At 49.6% G+C, this 20,768-nt stretch overlaps 1 protein-coding gene across 1 annotated transcript; it reads right to left on the bottom strand.

Moving 5' to 3' along the window:
• Positions 1–17,654: 17,654 nt before the first annotated feature.
• On the bottom strand, positions 17,655–19,887 carry LOC142913391 (uncharacterized). Its single transcript, XM_076060932.1, has one exon. The coding sequence runs from the start codon at positions 19,849–19,851 to the stop codon at positions 17,809–17,811; it is 2,043 nt and encodes a 680-aa protein (XP_075917047.1). The 5' UTR covers positions 19,852–19,887; the 3' UTR covers positions 17,655–17,808.
• Between the last annotated feature and the right edge of the window lie 881 nt (positions 19,888–20,768).

Here is a 20,768-nt window from a genome sequence, read left to right as displayed (position 1 = left end):
TGTGCACCCTGAGGCCACGTGAAGTGTCGAACGCCCGCTGGCAGGAGGTCACGGGGCAGACCCAGGTGCCACAGGTCGACTGACTGAGATGACTGAGATGATTGGCTGATGCACCACCTGTGCCCCCTACTGTGGCAACCTGCTGTGCTTTAGCCACCCGGCGCTCCGCTCGTTGTTGTGAGCGTCGCTCCTCCGCCCTCCGTTGTTGAGTAGTGGTCTAGACACACACACAGACATCACACACAGACATCACACACACACACACAAGACACACACACAGACATCACACACACATTACACACACAGACATCACACACACACACAAGACACACACACAGACAACACACACACACAAGACACACACAAGACACACACAGACATCACACACAGACATCACACACAGACATCACACACACACAAGACACACAGACATCATACACAGACATCACACACAGACATCACACACAAGACACACACAGACATCACACACACACACACAAGACACACGCAGACATCACACACACACACAAGATACACACAGACATCACACACACACACAAGACACACAGACATCACACACAGACATCACACACACAGACATCACACACACACCACACAAGACACACACAGACATCACACACAGACATCACACACACACAGACATCACACACACACAAGACACACACAGAGATCACACAGACATCACACACACACAAGACACACACAGACATCACACACACAGACATCACACACACAAGACACCACACACAAGACACACACACAGACATCACACACACACAGACATCACACACACAGACATCACACACACACAAGACACCACACACAAGACACACACAGACATCACACAGACATCACACACACACAAGACACACACACAGACATCACACACACACACAGACATCACACACACACACAGACATCACACACACACAAGACACCACACACAAGACACACACACAGACATCACACACACACAGACATCACACACACACAAGACACCACACACAAGACACACACACACATCACACACACACAGACATCACACACACACATCACACACACACAAGACACACACACAGACATCACACACACACAGACATCACACACACACACACAAGACACAAACACAGACATCACACACACAAGACACACACTTGACACACACACAGACATCACACACAGACATCACACACACACACAAGACACACACAGACATCACACACACACACATGACACACACACAGACATCACACACATCACACACACAAGACACACACACAGACATCACACACACACATGACACACACACAGACATCACACACAGACATCACACACACATGACACACACACAGACATCACACACACACAAGACACACACAGACATCACACACACACAAGACACACACAGACATCACACACACACAACGACCCCCCGTACAGACTGTAGGGGCGAGTGCTGTTAGCGAGTAGCAGCACCTATAAGGGCCGGCACGGCACACGAGGGGGTGGGTGGCCACCACTGGGGGAGACCGCCTTTGTCTCCCCCAGTGGTGATGTTTACTACACACCACTACACCAGGTACTCATTTGAGGCTGAGTCGACCTAGGGGAGGCCCAGGACCGGTTCAGAGAATCGTCGCCGGCGGTGGCTGTGGGAGGGAATAGAACTCAGGCCGCCCGGTTCGTAGCACGGCGTAGCGCTAACCACTACACTACCGCTCCCCACATACACACACAGACACACACACATCACACACAGAGACACACATCACACACAGACACACACACAGTGACACACAGAGACACACACAGAGACACAACACACATCACACACAGAGACACACACATCACACACAGAGAGACACACAGAGACACACACACATCACACATACAGACACAACAACAACCGCCATTCGCCACTAAGTGGCGGTGACGTCACCACGACGCTTGTGCCAGGCTATGTGCACCGTGAGGCCACGTGAAGTGTCGAACGCCCGCTGGCAGGAGGTCACTGGGCAGACCCAGGTGCCACGGGTCGACTGACTGAGATGACTGGCTGATGCACCACCTGTGCCCCCTACTGTGCCAACCTGCTGTGCTTTAGCCACCCGGCGCTCCGCTCGTTGTTGTGAGCGTCACTCCTCCGCCCTCCGTTGTTGTTGGAGGGCGCCTGCCTCCAACTGCCCAGTAGCATCCTTCACGAGCCTCCTCCACAGAGGCCGATCTTGACACCGCTGGTACCAGTCATCGGCAAGTCCACTCAGCTCCACGTCCTCCTGTACCACATCACTCCATCTCTTCTCTAGCCCGTGCCGCGCCCGCTTAGCCCCCTCAATCCGGCCAAACAAAAGCTGTTTCGGCATGCGGTGGCTGGGCATGCGGGCTACATGACCCAGCCATCGCAGCCTTGCCTGCCGGAGGAGCTCACCGATGGGACCCTGCCCAGATCTTTCAAGGATTTGTGAGCTCCTCACACAATCCAGTGTGGTTAAACCCAGGATGGATCGTAGGCAGGCCAGCCTAAATGTTTCTAACCGGCGAAGATGTTCCATTAGGGGGGTCCACGTTTCGCAAGCGTAGAGAAGGGAGGGAATGACCGTGGCCGAGAAGACCTGAAGCTTAGTGCGGAGCGACAGACCAGGTAGCTTCCACACAGCATTACGCAACCGATGAAAAGATATTGCCGCTCGACTGATTCAGAGTGAGACCTCTGCTGTTAAACTGGAGCCAGTCATAAGCACACTGCCCAGGTATGGGAAACTCTCCATCTCTCCACAACTGCCCCATCACCGATCGGGAGTTGTGGGGGTGGAGTGTCCGATGGTACAAAATACCCAGGCAGGTGCTTAGTTTTGGTGGGGCTGATGGTAAGGCCCCACCTCTTAGTGGCACGCTACAGTCTCAGCAGCAGCGTCTCCAACTCCTCCTCTGACTGAGCAGCTATTACCAAATCATCAGCATACATAACGTGGTTGAGCAATAGGGAGCCATCCCTTGACCGCACCCGGGCATCGATCAGCCTCCCATTATATCTGTACCATATGGAGATTCCCCCGGTACAGCTATTGAAGGCTTCACGAACTACGTGGTCAAAATAGATGTTAAATAATGTGGGAGCCAGAGGACATCCCTGTCGCACCCCAAGGTGTACAGGGAATGGTTCTGACTCCCGGCCACGTAGTTTTACCCGGGCCCGCTCACCATCATGAAGGTCCTTAATGATCGTGAGCAGAGGGTAAGGTACTCCAAAAGCACGAAGAACGATCCAGAGCCCAGGCCTACTGATGGTATCATAGGCCTTGACCAGGTCAATAAAGCAGAGATGTAGGTCTTGTTGGAATTCCCTACACCTCTGCTGTAGCAGACGGGCAGAAAATATGGCATCTGTGCAGGACCACCCTATCCTGAAACTGCATTGGGGCTCCGCAAGCCTCTCCTCAGCGTGCCTGGCAAGGCGATGCTGAATAATCCTTGCCAGGACCTTTCCCGGCACACTGAGGAGTGAGATGCCCCTGTAGTTGTTACAGTCTGTGCAGTCCCCCTTCTTAAAAAGGGGGACCACCAGGGCATCCTTCCAATCCTGCGGAACCCGTCCAGTGGTCCAGACTGTTGTTATGATGTCATATAGGGCAGTCTGTGCACAAACGCCACCCTCCCTCAGCATTTCGCTTGGGAGATAATCTCTGCCCGCTGCCTTTCCTGGTCTCAGACTCCGGATCGCCTTCAGTACTTCCTCAACAGATGGCACCTCAGCCAGCCACTCACAGGGGGTGACTTCTTCCAATATTTGAGGCACCGCAGCCTCAGCAGGGTCATCCTCACTTTGTGCCACGATGTTTTCCTGGCTGTGGGATTTTCCCTCCCCCAGGACCTCACAGAAATGCTCAGCAAATCTGCAAACCTGTTCCTGGGGTCGGAGATTGGATCACCGTTTTTTCCCCTAATGATGGTAATAGGTGTGGCGCTGCAGGTTACTTTTTTGATGGAGTTAAATAGAGATTTGTGATCACGGGCCACTGAGGCAGACTTCATCTCCTCAGCAACCCGCGACCACCACCCATCCTTGCAGCGCCTCACGGCTCTCCGAACCTCCGAGCGAAGGCTGCGGTAAGCCTCCTCATTCTCTGACGTGGGATTCTGTAGCCGATGGCTGTGGGCCTGCCGCGTACCCAAAGCAGCCATTGCAGCTGCATGAGTCACAGTCCTAAACCTCGCCCATTTACCCTCGACATCAGGAGGAGTCGGGGACGATGCCAATCCCAGCCACAAGCGATGATGAAATTCTCGCTTGCAACTTTCATCAGATAACTAAGACCAGGCCACTTTAGGTCGGAATGGGGTCCTGGGCATACACCCACCACCGGAGTGGAAGAATGGCAGGCGCATCTTACAGATGACTAGTCGATGGTCAGAGGGCAGATCAGCTCCACGGTAGGTCCTGGTGTCAAGGACATGGGCTCGCATCCGCTGGTTCGTCACTATGTAGTCCAGCAGATGTTCTTGCTTGGACCCGGCATGCATCCATGATGTTGTGTGGATGCGCCGATGCCGGAACAGCGTGTTGGTAATTACAAGCCCATGGGCTGCACAAAAATCTAGCAGCCTCCTACCGTTGTTATTGAGCTGATCTGGCCCATGCCCTCCAATCACTCCAGACCAGGTGCCAGTATCATGACCAACTCGGGCATTGAAGTCACCCAACATGATGACTCTATCCCGAGGGGCCACTTTAGCCAGCACCTGTGACAGGAGGTCATAGAAGGCATCTGACTCATCGGCTTTGCCTGCATCCCTCCACGGATGTTCATCTTCGGTGGGGGCATAAGTAACCACGACCACCATTCCTCGCCTCCGGTTGATGGGAAGGTGAGCCCAAAGTAGCCTGGGGCTTACAGCTTCCCACACCTCACCGCCACGCTCCCACGCCCCCTTCATTCTTTTGTTCAAAAGAAGAGCCACTCCCTGTTGTTTGGCAGTCTGCTGCCCCGAGTAGAGGACTGTCCACCCCTCATGGTGGCAGGAGGCAGAGCCGGTCCACCGGACCTCCTGAATGCCGCATAGATCCAGGCTGTACCGGTCCAGCTCCCGACAGAGGAGTGGCAGCCTCTCCTCCGCAGTGAGCGTTCGAACATTCCACGTGGCCACTCGTAGTGGCTTTTCGTTGTTTCTGGAATTGCCCCGAGGGTAGGTATTCAATCTCCTGGCTCCGCCAATTGGGGTTTGGCCAGGAGACGTCATAGACGCCTGGCCCCCCGGGGCCTCCGGCACAAGCTTATTAGTTACATATTTCAGTTTAACTCGTGGTTTCGTGGTAATTAATTGAAGGTGGAGTGGTTACCAGCCCCTCGCACCCGTCGAGAGCCCCCGTTTAGCCCCTGTGGTGGACACATATGCCATGAGGGGAGGAGCCAATCAAAATTGGATCTCCCCCCACAGCACTGTCCACGACAGAGTTGCCCGTCCGGCACCGCGAGGAGGTAGGGGGTTGTTTTGCCGGACACTGACACACACACACTCAGACAGACACTGACACACACACACACTGACAAAGCAAAAAACAAAGATCCCCGTATAGCCTTAGCAGACTGTAGGGGCAAGTGCTGTTAGCGAGCACCTACACACACTGACACACACACTGACACACACCATGATACATACACTAACTGGAGGAGGTGGAGCGTGGTCAACACATCTACGCCTGAAACATTTTAGAAAGAAGCGGAGAATACGGAACAACCCACCTGTTGTCCATTTCGATTTCCGCGTTGCCTCTAATCTTCAGTCTTGCTGTGTATCCACCGTCTGCTGGAGCTCACCTTCTATAGCGAGGATATCAATCATCTCCAGTTTGTGTGTCTTTAATAAATTGTCTCGGATATTTCTTGCTGCCCTCTATGTCCTTCATACATGCTGCTGCATTGACATTAAGGTTTCCGCATGGCCCATGAATCATTTTTGCGGTCACTACTGCAAACAGATTTTGGGTCTTCCTCTGGATTTGGAAACTCGGCAGATATAACATCGATTTGGATTGGATGATTTTTTTTCTTTCAGCCAGATTAAAATATGAGCGTGGGGAAGTCATCTACATCATTAGACCTCTTTTGCCGGTACCAAAATATAATAATAGGGGTTTTCCCCCTTTTTTCTGGCAACAAAACTGAAACCTTTTTACAAGGATTCATGTCGCTGCATTAACCACAATACCTGCAGTCAAAATGCAAACAAAACACACGCACTATGATAATATATGATGCATTGTCCTTGAAACCGATTGGTCCACACCAAGGGACGGCTTTCTTTAGAGCCTCGACTCAATTGGTCCTCGAGCAGAGGACGCCAAAAGGTTTCAGTTTTGTTGCCAGACAAAAAGGGGAAGCCCCTATGATGTGGAAGTCCTCGTTTCTGCCACTCAGTTGAGTACATCCAGCATCTTGATTCTCCAAAAAACACGACTCTCAGTGAATGCTCTCAATGAATTTAACTTGCTTTTGTCTGAACACCCTGGCTGTGAAGTCGTATCGACGGCTGGGTGACTGGCCGAATGAAAGTTTTTATTATTTTTGTTTTATCTCAGGCCAAGTTGGATTACATGTAAAGGTAATAAATAAGTCGGGGACATCCATACGCTCAAACGTATGACATGACACCTTGAGCATATTCGTGCATGCGTCTACGGCTTCCTGTGAACGTAGCAGACGCCTAGATGTTACAAGGGGGGGGGGGGGGGATGATGTAGCGCCATTGTTGGGCTGTATGCGTATTACCACGGGAGCTGACCTGTAATAGCGGACATGCGTCAACAGGGGGTGGTGTACAGACCATGTGGGACGAACAGGGCCCCCAGACCCCAAGAGGGGGGGGGGGGGGGGCTGGGGGATGTTCCAGGGCCCCCTAGAGAGTCCCAGAAGGCTTGGCCAGGGGCGGAGAGACCCTGGAACGGGGATAAAAGCCGGACCCCTGAACGGGTTTGGCGGTCCTCGTCCACCTGAAGCTCTGAAGAAGACTCTGAGCACTACCCTGAAGACCCTGAAGCGAAGAGCCCAGTGACCCTGGCTAGGGTCGGGTTCAGACATAACCAGTGTAGGGTTAGCGCTAGAACCAGAGTAAGGGCACCTTAGTGTGGAGGGACTACCTCCTGAGGTTATCGGCTGTGAGGGGTCGTCACCCCTCTGTGTTGTGGTTCCCTTGTTGAATAAACGTGTTGCCTCCAGCGAACCGTCTCGCCTCATCTTGGACCCACTGCACGTGTAACCTGTGGTAATGAAACCTCTTGTCGCAAAAAATTAGCGGCGTGCGAACGTGAAAGGTGTTAACGAAGTACAAATAAATTTTGATTTTAAGCTTTCGTGACTGCTAGGAATTCATGTTCTTGGTTCTTTCGGTAAAGTCACCACGTAGAAGGGAAACAATAAAATAATAAAAATATAAAACAATACAATTCTCACGACGTTTCAACTGCAACACAAGCAATCGTCGTCAGGTGTGAAAACCACAAGAAAAATAATAAAAATATAAAATAAAAATTATCATGTTTCGACTGCAACACAAGCAATCATCAGGTGTGAAAACCACAGCAAGAAAATTAGAAAAAAGTGGCGTTTTTTTAACGTTAGCACCACGGAGAGCGATTTGACAGTCATTCAGATGGACGAGCCTATCTATGTTCGGGATAGAGGAGGGGGGAGAAGAAAATAATGGATGCGGTCTGAAAGCCACCATAAGTGTGAACAATCATTTAAGACCCGAAATGGTTTATCAAATCCTTCCAATGATTGCTAAGCCAGAATTCCTTCCTCTCGGTTGAAATTGTCTCTGTGTATATGTGGATAGCCTCATGAACGAATCTCTCATGGTAGCCAGATGTATTGCAAAGAACACACACACACAAGACACACACACGACACACACAGACATCACACACAGACATCACACACAGACATCACACACACACAAGACACACAGACATCACACACAGACATCACACACAGACATCACACACAAGACACACACAGACATCACACACACACACAAGACACACGCAGACATCACACACACACACAAGATACACACAGACATCACACACAAGACACACAGACATCACACACAGACATCACACACACAGACATCACACACTACACAAGACACACACAGACATCACACACAGACATCACACACACAGACATCACACACACACAAGACACACACAGACATCACACACACACAGACATCACACACACACAAGACACACACAGACATCACACACACACACACAGACATCACACACACAAGACACCACACACAAGACACACACACAGACATCACACACACACAGACATCACACACACAGACATCACACACACACAAGACACCACACACAAGACACACACAGACATCACACACACACAGACATCACACACACACAAGACACACACACAGACATCACACACACACAGACATCACACACACACACAGACATCACACACACACACAAGACACCACACACAAGACACACACACAGACATCACACACACGCAGACATCACACACACACAAGACACCACACACAAGACACACACAGACATCACACACACACAGACATCACACACACATCACACACACACAAGACACACACACAGACATCACACACACACACAGACATCACACACACACACACAAGACACACACACAGACATCACACACACAAGACACACACTTGACACACACACAGACATCACACACAGACATCACACACACACACAAGACACACACAGACATCACACACACACATGACACACACACAGACATCACACACATCACACACACAAGACACACACACAGACATCACACACACACACATGACACACACACAGACATCACACACAGACATCACACACACATGACACACACACAGACATCACACACACACAAGACACACACAGACATCACACACACACAAGACACACACAGACATCACACACACACAACGACCCCCCGTACAGACTGTAGGGGCGAGTGCTGTTAGCGAGTAGCAGCACCTATAAGGGCCGGCACGGCACACGAGGGGGTGGGTGGCCACCACTGGGGGAGACCGCCTTTGTCTCCCCCAGTGGTGATGTTTACTACACACCACTACACCAGGTACTCATTTGAGGCTGAGTCGACCTAGGGGAGGCCCAGGACCGGTTCAGAGAATCGTCGCCGGCGGTGGCTGTGGGAGGGAATAGAACTCAGGCCGCCCGGTTCGTAGCACGGCGTAGCGCTAACCACTACACTACCGCTCCCCACATACACACACAGACACACACACATCACACACAGAGACACACATCACACACAGACACACACACAGAGACACACAGAGACACACACACAGAGACACAACACACATCACACACAGAGACACGCACATCACACACAGAGAGACACACAGAGACACACACACATCAGACATACAGACACAACAACAACCGCCATTCGCCACTAAGTGGCGGTGACGTCACCACGACGCTTGTGCCAGGCTATGTGCACCGTGAGGCCACGTGAAGTGTCGAACGCCCGCTGGCAGGAGGTCACTGGGCAGACCCAGGTGCCACGGGTCGACTGACTGAGATGACTGGCTGATGCACCACCTGTGCCCCCTACTGTGCCAACCTGCTGTGCTTTAGCCACCCGGCGCTCCGCTCGTTGTTGTGAGAGTCACTCCTCTGCCCTCCGTTGTTGTTGGAGGGCGCCTGCCTCCAACTGCCCAGTAGCATCCTTCACGAGCCTCCTCCACAGAGGCCGATCTTGACACCGCTGGTACCAGTCATCGGCAAGTCCACTCAGCTCCACGTCCTCCTGTACCACATCACTCCATCTCTTCTCTAGCCTGTGCCGCGCCCGCTTAGCCCCCTCAATCCGGCCAAACAAAAGCTGTTTCGGCATGCGGTGGCTGGGCATGCGGGCTACATGACCCAGCCATCGCAGCCTTGCCTGCCGGAGGAGCTCACCGATGGGACCCTGCCCAGATCTTTCAAGGATTTGTGAGCTCCTCACACAATCCAGTGTGGTTAAACCCAGGATGGATCGTAGGCAGGCCAGCCTAAATGTTTCTAACCGGCGAAGATGTTCCATTAGGGGGGTCCACGTTTCGCAAGCGTAGAGAAGGGAGGGAATGACCGTGGCCGAGAAAACCTGAAGCTTAGTGCGGAGCGACAGACCAGGTAGCTTCCACACAGCGTTACGCAACCGATGAAAAGATATTGCCGCTCGACTGATTCGGAGTGAGACCTCTGCTGTTAAACTGGAGCCAGTCATAAGCACACTGCCCAGGTATGGGAAACTCTCCATCTCTCCACAACTGCCCCATCACCGATCGGGAGTTGTGGGGGTGGAGTGTCCGATGGTACAAAATACCCAGGCAGGTGCTTAGTTTTGGTGGGGCTGATGGTAAGGCCCCACCTCTTAGTGGCACGCTACAGTCTCAGCAGCAGCGTCTCCAACTCCTCCTCTGACTGAGCAGCTATTACCAAATCATCAGCATACATAACGTGGTTGAGCAATAGGGAGCCATCCCTTGACCGCACCCGGGCATCGATCAGCCTCCCATTATATCTGTACCATATGGAGATTCCCCCGGTACAGCTATTGAAGGCTTCACGAACTACGTGGTCAAAATAGATGTTAAATAATGTGGGAGCCAGAGGACATCCCTGTCGCACCCCAAGGTGTACAGGGAATGGTTCTGACTCCCGGCCACGTAGTTTTACCCGGGCCCGCTCACCATCATGAAGGTCCTTAATGATCGTGAGCAGAGGGTAAGGTACTCCAAAAGCACGAAGAACAACCCAGAGCCCAGGCCTACTGATGGTATCATAGGCCTTGACCAGGTCAATAAAGCAGAGATGTAGGTCTTGTTGGAATTCCCTACACCTCTGCTGTAGCAGACGGGCAGAAAATATGGCATCTGTGCAGGACCGCCCTATCCTGAAACCGCATTGGGGCTCCGCAAGCCTCTCCTCAGCGTGCCTGGCAAGGCGATGCTGAATAATCCTTGCCAGGACCTTTCCCGGCACACTGAGGAGTGAGATGCCCCTGTAGTTGTTACAGTCTGTGCAGTCCCCCTTCTTAAAAAGGGGGACCACCAGGGCATCCTTCCAATCCTGCGGAACCCGTCCAGTGGTCCAGACTGTTGTTATGATGTCATATAGGGCAGTCTGTGCACAAACGCCACCCTCCCTCAGCATTTCGCTTGGGAGATAATCTCTGCCCGCTGCCTTTCCTGGTCTCAGACTCCGGATCGCCTTCAGTACTTCCTCAACAGATGGCACCTCAGCCAGCCACTCACAGGGGGTGACTTCTTCCAATATTTGAGGCACCGCAGCCTCAGCAGGGTCATCCTCACTTTGTGCCACGATGTTTTCCTGGCTGTGGGATTTTCCCTCCCCCAGGACCTCACAGAAATGCTCAGCAAATCTGCAAACCTGTTTCTGGGGTCGGAGATTGGATCACCGTTTTTTCCCCTAATGATGGTAATAGGTGTGGCGCTGCAGGTTACTTTTTTGATGGAGTTAAATAGAGATTTGTGATTACGGGCCACTGAGGCAGACTCCATCTACTCAGCAACCCGCGACCACCACCCATCCTTCCAGCGCCTCACGGCTCTCCGAACCTCCGAGCGAAGGCTGCGGTAAGCCTCCTCATTCTCTGACGTGGGATTCTGTAGCCGATGGCAGTGGGCCTGCCGCGTACCCAAAGCAGCCATTGCAGCTGCATGAGTCACAGTCCTAAACCTCGCCCATTTACCCTCGACATCAGGAGGAGTCGGGGACGATGCCAATCCCAGCCGCAAGCGATGATGAAATTCTCGCTTGCAACTTTCATCAGATAACTGAGACCAGGCCACTTTAGGTCGGAATGGGGTCCTGGGCATACACCCACCACCGGAGTGGAAGAATGGCAGGTGCATCTTACAGATGACTAGTCGATGGTCAGAGGGCAGATCAGCTCCACGGTAGGTCCTGGTGTCAAGGACATGGGCTCGCATCCGCTGGTCCGTCACTATGTAGTCCAGCAGATGTTCTTGCTTGGACCCGGCATGCATCCATGATGTTGTGTGGATGCGCCGATGCCGGAACAGCGTGTTGGTAATTACAAGCCCATGGGCTGCACAAAAATCTAGCAGCCTCCTACCGTTGTTATTGAGCTGATCTGGCCCATGCCCTCCAATCACTCCAGACCAGGTGCCAGCATCATGACCAACTCGGGCATTGAAGTCACCCAACATGATGACTCTATCCCGAGGGGCCACTTTAGCCAGCACCTGTGACAGGAGGTCATAGAAGGCATCTGACTCATCGGCTTTGCCTGCATCCCTCCACGGATGTTCATCTTCGGTGGGGGCATAAGTAACCACGACCACCATTCCTCGCCTCCGGTTGATGGGAAGGTGAGCCCAAAGTAGCCTGGGGCTTACAGCTTCCCACACCTCACCGCCACGCTCCCACGCCCCCTTCATTCTTTTGTTCAAAAGAAGAGCCACTCCCTGTTCTTTGGCAGTCTGCTGCCCCGAGTAGAGGACTGTCCACCCCTCATGGTGGCAGGAGCCAGAGCCGGTCCACCGGACCTCCTGAATGCCGCATAGATCCAGGCTGTACCGGTCCAGCTCCCGACAGAGGAGTGGCAGCCTCTCCTCCGCAGTGAGCGTTCGAACATTCCACGTGGCCACTCGTAGTGGCTTTTCGTTGTTTCTGGAGTTGCCCCGAGGGTAGGTATTCAATCTCCTGGCTCCGCCAATTGGGGTTTGGCCAGGAGACGTCATAGACGCCTGGCCCCCCGGGGCCTCCGGCACAAGCTTATTAGTTACATATTTCAGTTTAATTCGTGGTTTCGTGGTAATTAATTGAAGGTGGAGGGGTTACCAGCCCCTCGCACCCGTCCAGAGCCCCCGTTTAGCCCCTGTGGTGGACACATATGCCATGAGGGGAGGAGCCAATCAAAATTGGATCTCCCCCCACAGCACTGTCCACGACAGAGTTGCCCGTCCGGCACCGCGAGGAGGTAGGGGGTTGTTTTGCCGGACACTGACACACACACACTCAGACAGACACTGACACACACACACACTGACAAAGCAAAAAACAAAGATCCCCCGTATAGCCTTAGCAGACTGTAGGGGCAAGTGCTGTTAGCGAGCACCTACACACACTGACACACACACTGACACACACCATGATACATACACTAACTGGAGGAGGTGGAGCGTGGTCAACACATCTACGCCTGAAACATTTTAGAAAGAAGCGGAGAATACGGAACAACCCACCTGTTGTCCATTTCGATTTCCGCGTTGCCTCTAATCTTCAGTCTTGCTGTGTATCCACCGTCTGCTGGAGCTCACCTTCTATAGCGAGGATATCAATCATCTCCAGTTTGTGTGTCTTTAATAAATTGTCTCGGATATTTCTTGCTGCCCTCTATGTCCTTCATACATGCTGCTGCATTGACATTAAGGTTTCCGCATGGCCCATGAATCATTTTTGCGGTCACTACTGCAAACAGATTTTGGGTCTTCCTCTGGATTTGGAAACTCGGCAGATATAACATCGATTTGGATTGGATGATTTTTTTTCTTTCAGCCAGATTAAAATATGAGCGTGGGGAAGTCATCTACATCATTAGACCTCCTTTGTCGGTACCAAAATATAATAATAGGGGCTTTTCCCCTTTTTTCTGGCAACAAAACTGAAACCTTTTTACAAGGATTCATGTCGCTGCATTAACCACAATACCTGCAGTCAAAATGCAAACAAAACACACGCACTATGATAATATATGATGCATTGTCCTTGAAACCGATTGGTCCACACCAAGGGACGGCTTTCTTTAGAGCCTCGACTCAATTGGTCCTCGAGCAGAGGACGCCAAAAGGTTTCAGTTTTGTTGCCAGACAAAAAGGGGAAGCCCCTATGATGTGGAAGTCCTCGTTTCTGCCACTCAGTTGAGTACATCCAGCATCTTGATTCTCCAAAAAACACGACTCTCAGTGAATGCTCTCGATGAATTTAACTTGCTTTTGTCTGAACACCCTGGCTGTGAAGTCGTATCGACGGCTGGGTGTCTGGCCGAATGAAAGTTTTTATTATTTTTGTTTTATCTCAGGCCAAGTTGGATTACATGTAAAGGTAATAAATAAGTCGGGGACATCCATACGCTCAAACGTATGACATGGCACCTTGAGCATATTCGTGCATGCGTCTAGGGCTTCCTGTGAACGTAGCAGACGCCTAGATGTTACAAGGGGGGGGGGGGATGATGTAGCGCCATTGTTGGGCTGTATGCGTATTACCACGGGAGCTGACCTGTAATAGCGGACATGCGTCAACAGGGGGTGGTGTACAGACCATGTGGGACGAACAGGGCCCCCAGACCCCAAGAGGGGGGGGGGGGGGGCTGGGGGATGTTCCAGGGCCCCCTAGAGAGTCCCAGAAGGCTTGGCCAGGGGCGGAGAGACCCTGGAACGGGGATAAAAGCCGGACCCCTGAACGGGTTTGGCGGTCCTCGTCCACCTGAAGCTCTGAAGAAGACTCTGAGCGCTACCCTGAAGACCCTGAAGCGAAGAGCCCAGTGACCCTGGCTAGGGTCGGGTTCAGACATAACCAGTGTAGGGTTAGCGCTAGAACCAGAGTAAGGGCACCTTAGTGTGGAGGGACTACCTCCTGAGGTTATCGGCTGTGAGGGGTCGTCACCCCTCTGTGTTGTGGTTCCCTTGTTGAATAAACGTGTTGCCTCCAGCGAACCGTCTCGCCTCACTGCACGTGTAACCTGTGGTAATGAAACCTCTTGTCGCAAAAAATTAGCGGCGTGCGAACGTGAAAGGTGTTAACGAAGTACAAATAAATTTTGATTTTAAGCTTTCGTGACTGCTAGGAATTCATGTTCTTGGTTCTTTCGGTAAAGTCACCACGTAGAAGGGAAACAATAAAAATATAAAACAATACAATTCTCACGACGTTTCAACTGCAACACAAGCAATCGTCGTCAGGTGTGAAAACCACAAGAAAAATAATAAAAATATAAAATAAAAATTCTCATGTTTCGACTGCAACACAAGCAATCATCATCAGGTGTGAAAACCACAGCAAGAAAATTTGAAAAAAGTGGCGTTTTTTTTAACGTTAGCACCACGGAGAGCGATTTGACAGTCATTCAGATGGACGAGCCTATCTATGTTCGGGATAGAGGAGGGGGGAGACGAAAATAATGGATGCGGTCTGAAAGCCACCATAAGTGTGAACAATCATTTAAGACCCGAAATGGTTTATCAAATCCTTCCAATGATTGCTAAGCCAGAATTCCTTCCTCTCGGTTGAAATTGTCTCTGTGTATATGTGGATAGCCTCATGAACGAATCTCTCATGGTAGCCAGATGGATTGCAAAGAACCTCCGTCTTGGAGAAGTCAATGTCATGTGAGCCTACTGAATTATAACAGTGATCTGCCACGGCCGAGGTGTTGGTCCTACCGTTTTTTAGGTCTGCATTCTGTTCACGAATGAGGTCCGAGACATGTCATTTAGTTTCTCCAATGTAACTACTACCACAGAGGCAACTTAGTTTGTAAACGCCAGGGTACTGTATGTCCGGAATCACATCTTTTACAGACGGAACCAGATCACGGATTTTATGTAATGTGTTGAAACGGACCTGGATCTTGTCTTTAGTCAAGATTTTGGAGATCTCTTTTGTGATCCCCGCAATGTAGGGTAAAGTGATGGTTTTGAAAGTCTCCTCAAGAGGGTCCTTCTTCATGGTTGGAGTGATAGCTTTGCGGATTGTGTAGTCGGAGTAACCATTAGCCTTAAGAGCTTGGTGTACGTGCTTGAGTTCACTGGCTATGTGTTCCTGGTCGGATATGCATTGGGCTCTATGGTGCAGAGTCTTGATGAGGGAATTCTTCTGGGATGGATGGTGGTGGGAATCCGGTTTCAGGTAAGCATCCGTATGGGTAGCTTTCCCGTAGACAGAGTGGCTCATTGAACCATCATTTTTTTTACCAATTCCACTTTACAGTAAAATTGTAGACACGGCACAATATATACTTCTGAATCTTTATTTTTACCAACATTTAAAACAAATATTCTTCGTTAAGGCAAAATTCTGAAATATTGGATTTTTTACCAAGCCTTGTGAATTCACCTTGTATCTGAACAAGTTAAATTTGTGCAAATATTTGTTTTCAAACGTAAAAATAACAAAGACATTGCTTACAAATATCAGCTCTATGTTTTCAAGTAAATACATTTTGGGTAGTGAATAAATTATAGTCTAAATAAGCTACACATGACGAATTGTAGGCAATTATAGTTATAATCAAAGACATTTTTAAACAATCACGTGGTCCCTGTAGTCGCCGTTAGAGACAATCTGCTTGAAACAGTTTATCAACATATATACGAATACATTGATTCGAATAAGCAGAGTTAATTTCCTATTTATGGCATGCCAGTTATGTGTCAGTTTTCGATATCAACATCACCTTATAAAAGAATAACATTTAAAATACGCACAGACAAGTATTCATTCGTAATTATTGACAGGCATATTAACAAAATTTAATTACTGCAGTGAAATATACTGCATCAGGTTACATCGTATTAACAAGAAGCTATTTAAAAAATACGCACCGCCTGCTTAACAGTGTATGTACAACAAACTATTGTAGTGTCATTCAAAACGAGGAGGCCATTGCATGCTTGCATCTGGGTCAAAATGTAGCAAATTCTAAACATTGCCAACAAATAATAGATCACGGAGTTTAGATCGCAACACAAACAATCGTCATCAGGTGGGACAACCACAGCAGCAAGAAGACAAAACTGCTGAAGTAGGCGCCTACTTCAGCGTCTTCTTCTTGCTGTGGTTGTCCCACCTGATGACGATTGCTTGTGTTGTGAAATAAACGCCGTGATCTGTTATGTTTCTACCCACGTGGTGACTTTACCGAAATAACTAGAGAGTGTGGATTCCTGCAGTCACAAAAGCTTCGAATCAAGATTGCCGACAAACTACGCAACTGAGATGATGCATCAATCATCGCCCCCTACTGACAGGCTCTTGTCCACATGCAGGCCGGTGCAGGGCCACCACCTTGTGCCACACAGGGGCAGCTGCTACCTGGGTATGCTCTTCGAGCATCTCAGACGAGATACGAAACTCCGAGTTGCCGAGGCGATTAAGCAAGCACCATGTAAAAGCAATTATCATTAGAACATCGTGAATGCTTGGGAGCGTATTGGCTCTCGCTCCTGGTCAGAGATTGACCCAACCCACAGGTCCACAAAGACTGGCCGCTCGCTCTTACTCTGCAGGTTAAACCTAGGAATTGAGTGTTCAACTTCACATTCTTGTCATTAAAGGCCTGTGACAAAGGTGCATCTTCTTCTTTGGTTCTTTCGGTAAAGTCACGTAGAATGAGAATAAAATAATAAATGGATAAAATAAAATAACACAATAATATTCTCACGACGTTTCGGCCACAACACAAGCGGCCTTCATCAGGTGAAGGGAGCGAGACTCCAGCGCTGTCCTACCAGACAGTCTCGCTCCCTTCACCTGATGAAGGCCGCTTGTGTTGTGGCCGAAACGTCGTGAGAATATTATTGTGTTATTTTATTTTATCAATTTATTATTTTATTCTCATTCTACGTGACTTTACCGAAAGAACCAAAGAAGATGAATCATTACAGTCACGAAAGCTTTAAATCGAAATTTAAAGGTGCATCTATTGTAGCGACATCGTCTCTGGCTTACACATCTACCGGGTCTCCACTTGACTTTGTATTGTCTAGGAAGTCCACCCACACCTCCACTTCCACAAACTGCTGAGAGTTGCCTCGCTCTGCCTCACAGTCAGAATTCTCCTCCTGCTTCACGTTGCCTCCATCGATGTGAAGGTCCCATTTTGGAGTTGAATCTTCATCTTCACATTTCACCTTCACTTTTTCACATTTCACCATCACTTCTTCACATTTCACCTTCACTTCTTCGCTCTTCACCATCACTTCTTCCCTCTTCACCATCACCTCTTCATATTTCACCTCGATACCTTTAAAAGTGTCCAATCTGGGATTTTCTTCCGGTTCTTGTTTAATGAGGGATGGGCTCATGGTGGCACTTTGACTTTCACAAGTGGATTTCAGACTCCACTCCTTGCAGATCTTCTGATGCTTCTGTGTTCTCTGGTGTACTTGAAGATTTGATGAATCTGCAAACGCCTTCCCACACACACTGCACTTGAAGGGTTTCTCTCCCGTGTGTGTTCTCTGGTGTACTACAAGAAGAGATGAACGTGCAAATGCCTTCACGCACACACTGCACTTGAAGGGTTTCTCTCCTGTGTGTGTTCTCTGGTGTTCTACAAGAAGAGATGAACGTGGAAACGCCTTCAAGCACACACTGCACTTGAAGGGTTTCTCTCCTGTGTGTGTCCTCTGGTGTATTACAAGAGCAGATGAATATGCAAACGCCTTTCCACACACACTGCACTTGAAGGGTTTCTCTCCTGTGTGTGTTCTCTGGTGTGCTACAAGAGTACATGAATGTGCAAACGCCTTCATACACACACTGCACTTGAAGGGTTTCTCTCCCGTGTGTGTTCTCTGGTGTGTTACAAGAGCAGATGACCGTGAAAATGCCTTCCCACACACACTGCACTTGAAGGGTTTCTCTCCCGTGTGTGTTCTCTGGTGTTCTACAAGAAGAAATGAACGTGGAAACGCCTTCAAGCACACACTGCACTTGAAGGGTTTCTCTCCTGTGTGTGTCCTCTGGTGTATTACAAGAGCAGATGAATATGCAAACGCCTTTCCACACACACTGCACTTGAAGGGTTTCTCTCCTGTGTGTGTTCTCTGGTGTGCTACAAGAGTACATGAATCTGCAAACGCCTTCATACACACACTGCACTTGAAGGGTTTCTCTCCCGTGTGTGTTCTCTGGTGTACTACAAGAAGAGATGAACGTGCAAATGCCTTCACGCACACACTGCACTTGAAGGGTTTCTCTCCTGTGTGTGTTCTCTGGTGTTCTACAAGAAGAGATGAACGTGGAAACGCCTTCAAGCACACACTGCACTTGAAGGGTTTCTCTCCTGTGTGTGTCCTCTGGTGTATTACAAGAGCAGATGAATATGCAAACGCCTTTCCACACACACTGCACTTGAAGGGTTTCTCTCCTGTGTGTGTTCTCTGGTGTGCTACAAGAGTACATGAATGTGCAAACGCCTTCATACACACACTGCACTTGAAGGGTTTCTCTCCCGTGTGTGTTCTCTGGTGTGTTACAAGAGCAGATGACCGTGAAAATGCCTTCCCACACACACTGCACTTGAAGGGTTTCTCTCCCGTGTGTGTTCTCTGGTGTTCTACAAGAAGAAATGAACGTGGAAACGCCTTCAAGCACACACTGCACTTGAAGGGTTTCTCTCCTGTGTGTGTCCTCTGGTGTATTACAAGAGCAGATGAATATGCAAACGCCTTTCCACACACACTGCACTTGAAGGGTTTCTCTCCTGTGTGTGTTCTCTGGTGTGCTACAAGAGTACATGAATGTGCAAACGCCTTCATACACACACTGCACTTGAAGGGTTTCTCTCCCGTGTGTGTTCTCTGGTGTGCTACAAGAGTAGATGAATCTGCAAACGCCTTCCCACACACACTGCACTTGAAGGGTTTCTCTCCTGTGTGAGTTCTCTCGTGCCGTGTCAAATCTCCAGTCCGATCCGTGCTGTATGCACACCGGTCGCATTGTTGCCTTGTCGTACCGAGCTGCGCTGAGTGCATTTGCTCCATCAGACCAATTCTGCAGAGGAAGCGTCAGAGGAAGCGTCAGCTGCAGACAGAAAAAAATAACATCCACACCATCTACACGTCAGTATCGATGCACAGAGGAAAGCATACATACACAGTAACACGTGTGTCTATACTTATTCATATATTCATGATATAGTGGAAAAGTGTCCCAAATTCATCACACGGGCTGTTATGGCACACAATGAGAGGGCAAATGGTTATAAACATGCCTGGAAGCCCTCGTATCTTCAAAATGAATGTTCACCAAAAACTCCGAGCACACAATTTCAGCTGTCTGGCTACAAAAGGAATATTTATGAGAGCTAAATTCAGCTGACATAGCAAAGGGTGTTGAAAACAATACTATTTGTGCTAGGCAGAAATTCATAAATTAATGTTCAATCACAACTTAGAGGTGTGAATCCAGGCTCAGATGTCCTTGAATGCTGGGATGAACAGTTCCGACTTCAGCTGCATGTGCGTGCTGTGTTCACCTCCTGTTTCCATTCTTACAAAGAGTTCCAGAGGAAAACAAAAGTAAACTATTGTTTTGATATAACCTCCGTGTTCAATAGAGTTGATAGACTTTACTGCAAACACAAACTTGACACTGTCACACACTGGCGGTGGCGTGTCCAGAATCATGCCTGGCCACCTTCATCTGCTCAGCATTAATGCTTCCTCACTACACCAAGTAATTAATCGAGGATCAACGAACATAGCCGAGGCTAACTGGAGTTTGCGTGTCTCTCTCCATGGTGAGATGTTAACTACCTCACCTGGTGTACAGGATCTGTTATTTTCATTACATTTTCTATCTATGTGACTTTACCGAAAGAACCAAGAATATTAATTCCTGCAGTCACCAAAGTTTTAAGTCAAAACATTCACACACGTTGACAAAGCCTCACCTTGTG

This window comes from Petromyzon marinus, unplaced genomic scaffold (assembly GCF_048934315.1).
Source record: "Petromyzon marinus isolate PM22_M1 ecotype Great Lakes invasive population unplaced genomic scaffold, UKy_Petmar_22M1.pri1.0 PM_G_Scaffold_25, whole genome shotgun sequence".
In the NCBI taxonomy this organism is placed as follows: Eukaryota; Metazoa; Chordata; class Hyperoartia; order Petromyzontiformes; family Petromyzontidae; genus Petromyzon; species Petromyzon marinus.
This window is presented reverse-complemented; position numbering and strand designations above follow the sequence as displayed.

Coding starts and splice junctions, on each gene's coding strand:
- LOC142913391 (XM_076060932.1), bottom strand. CDS start 19,851: ATGGAGCAAATGCACTCAGCGCAGCTCGGTACGACAAGGCAACAATGC.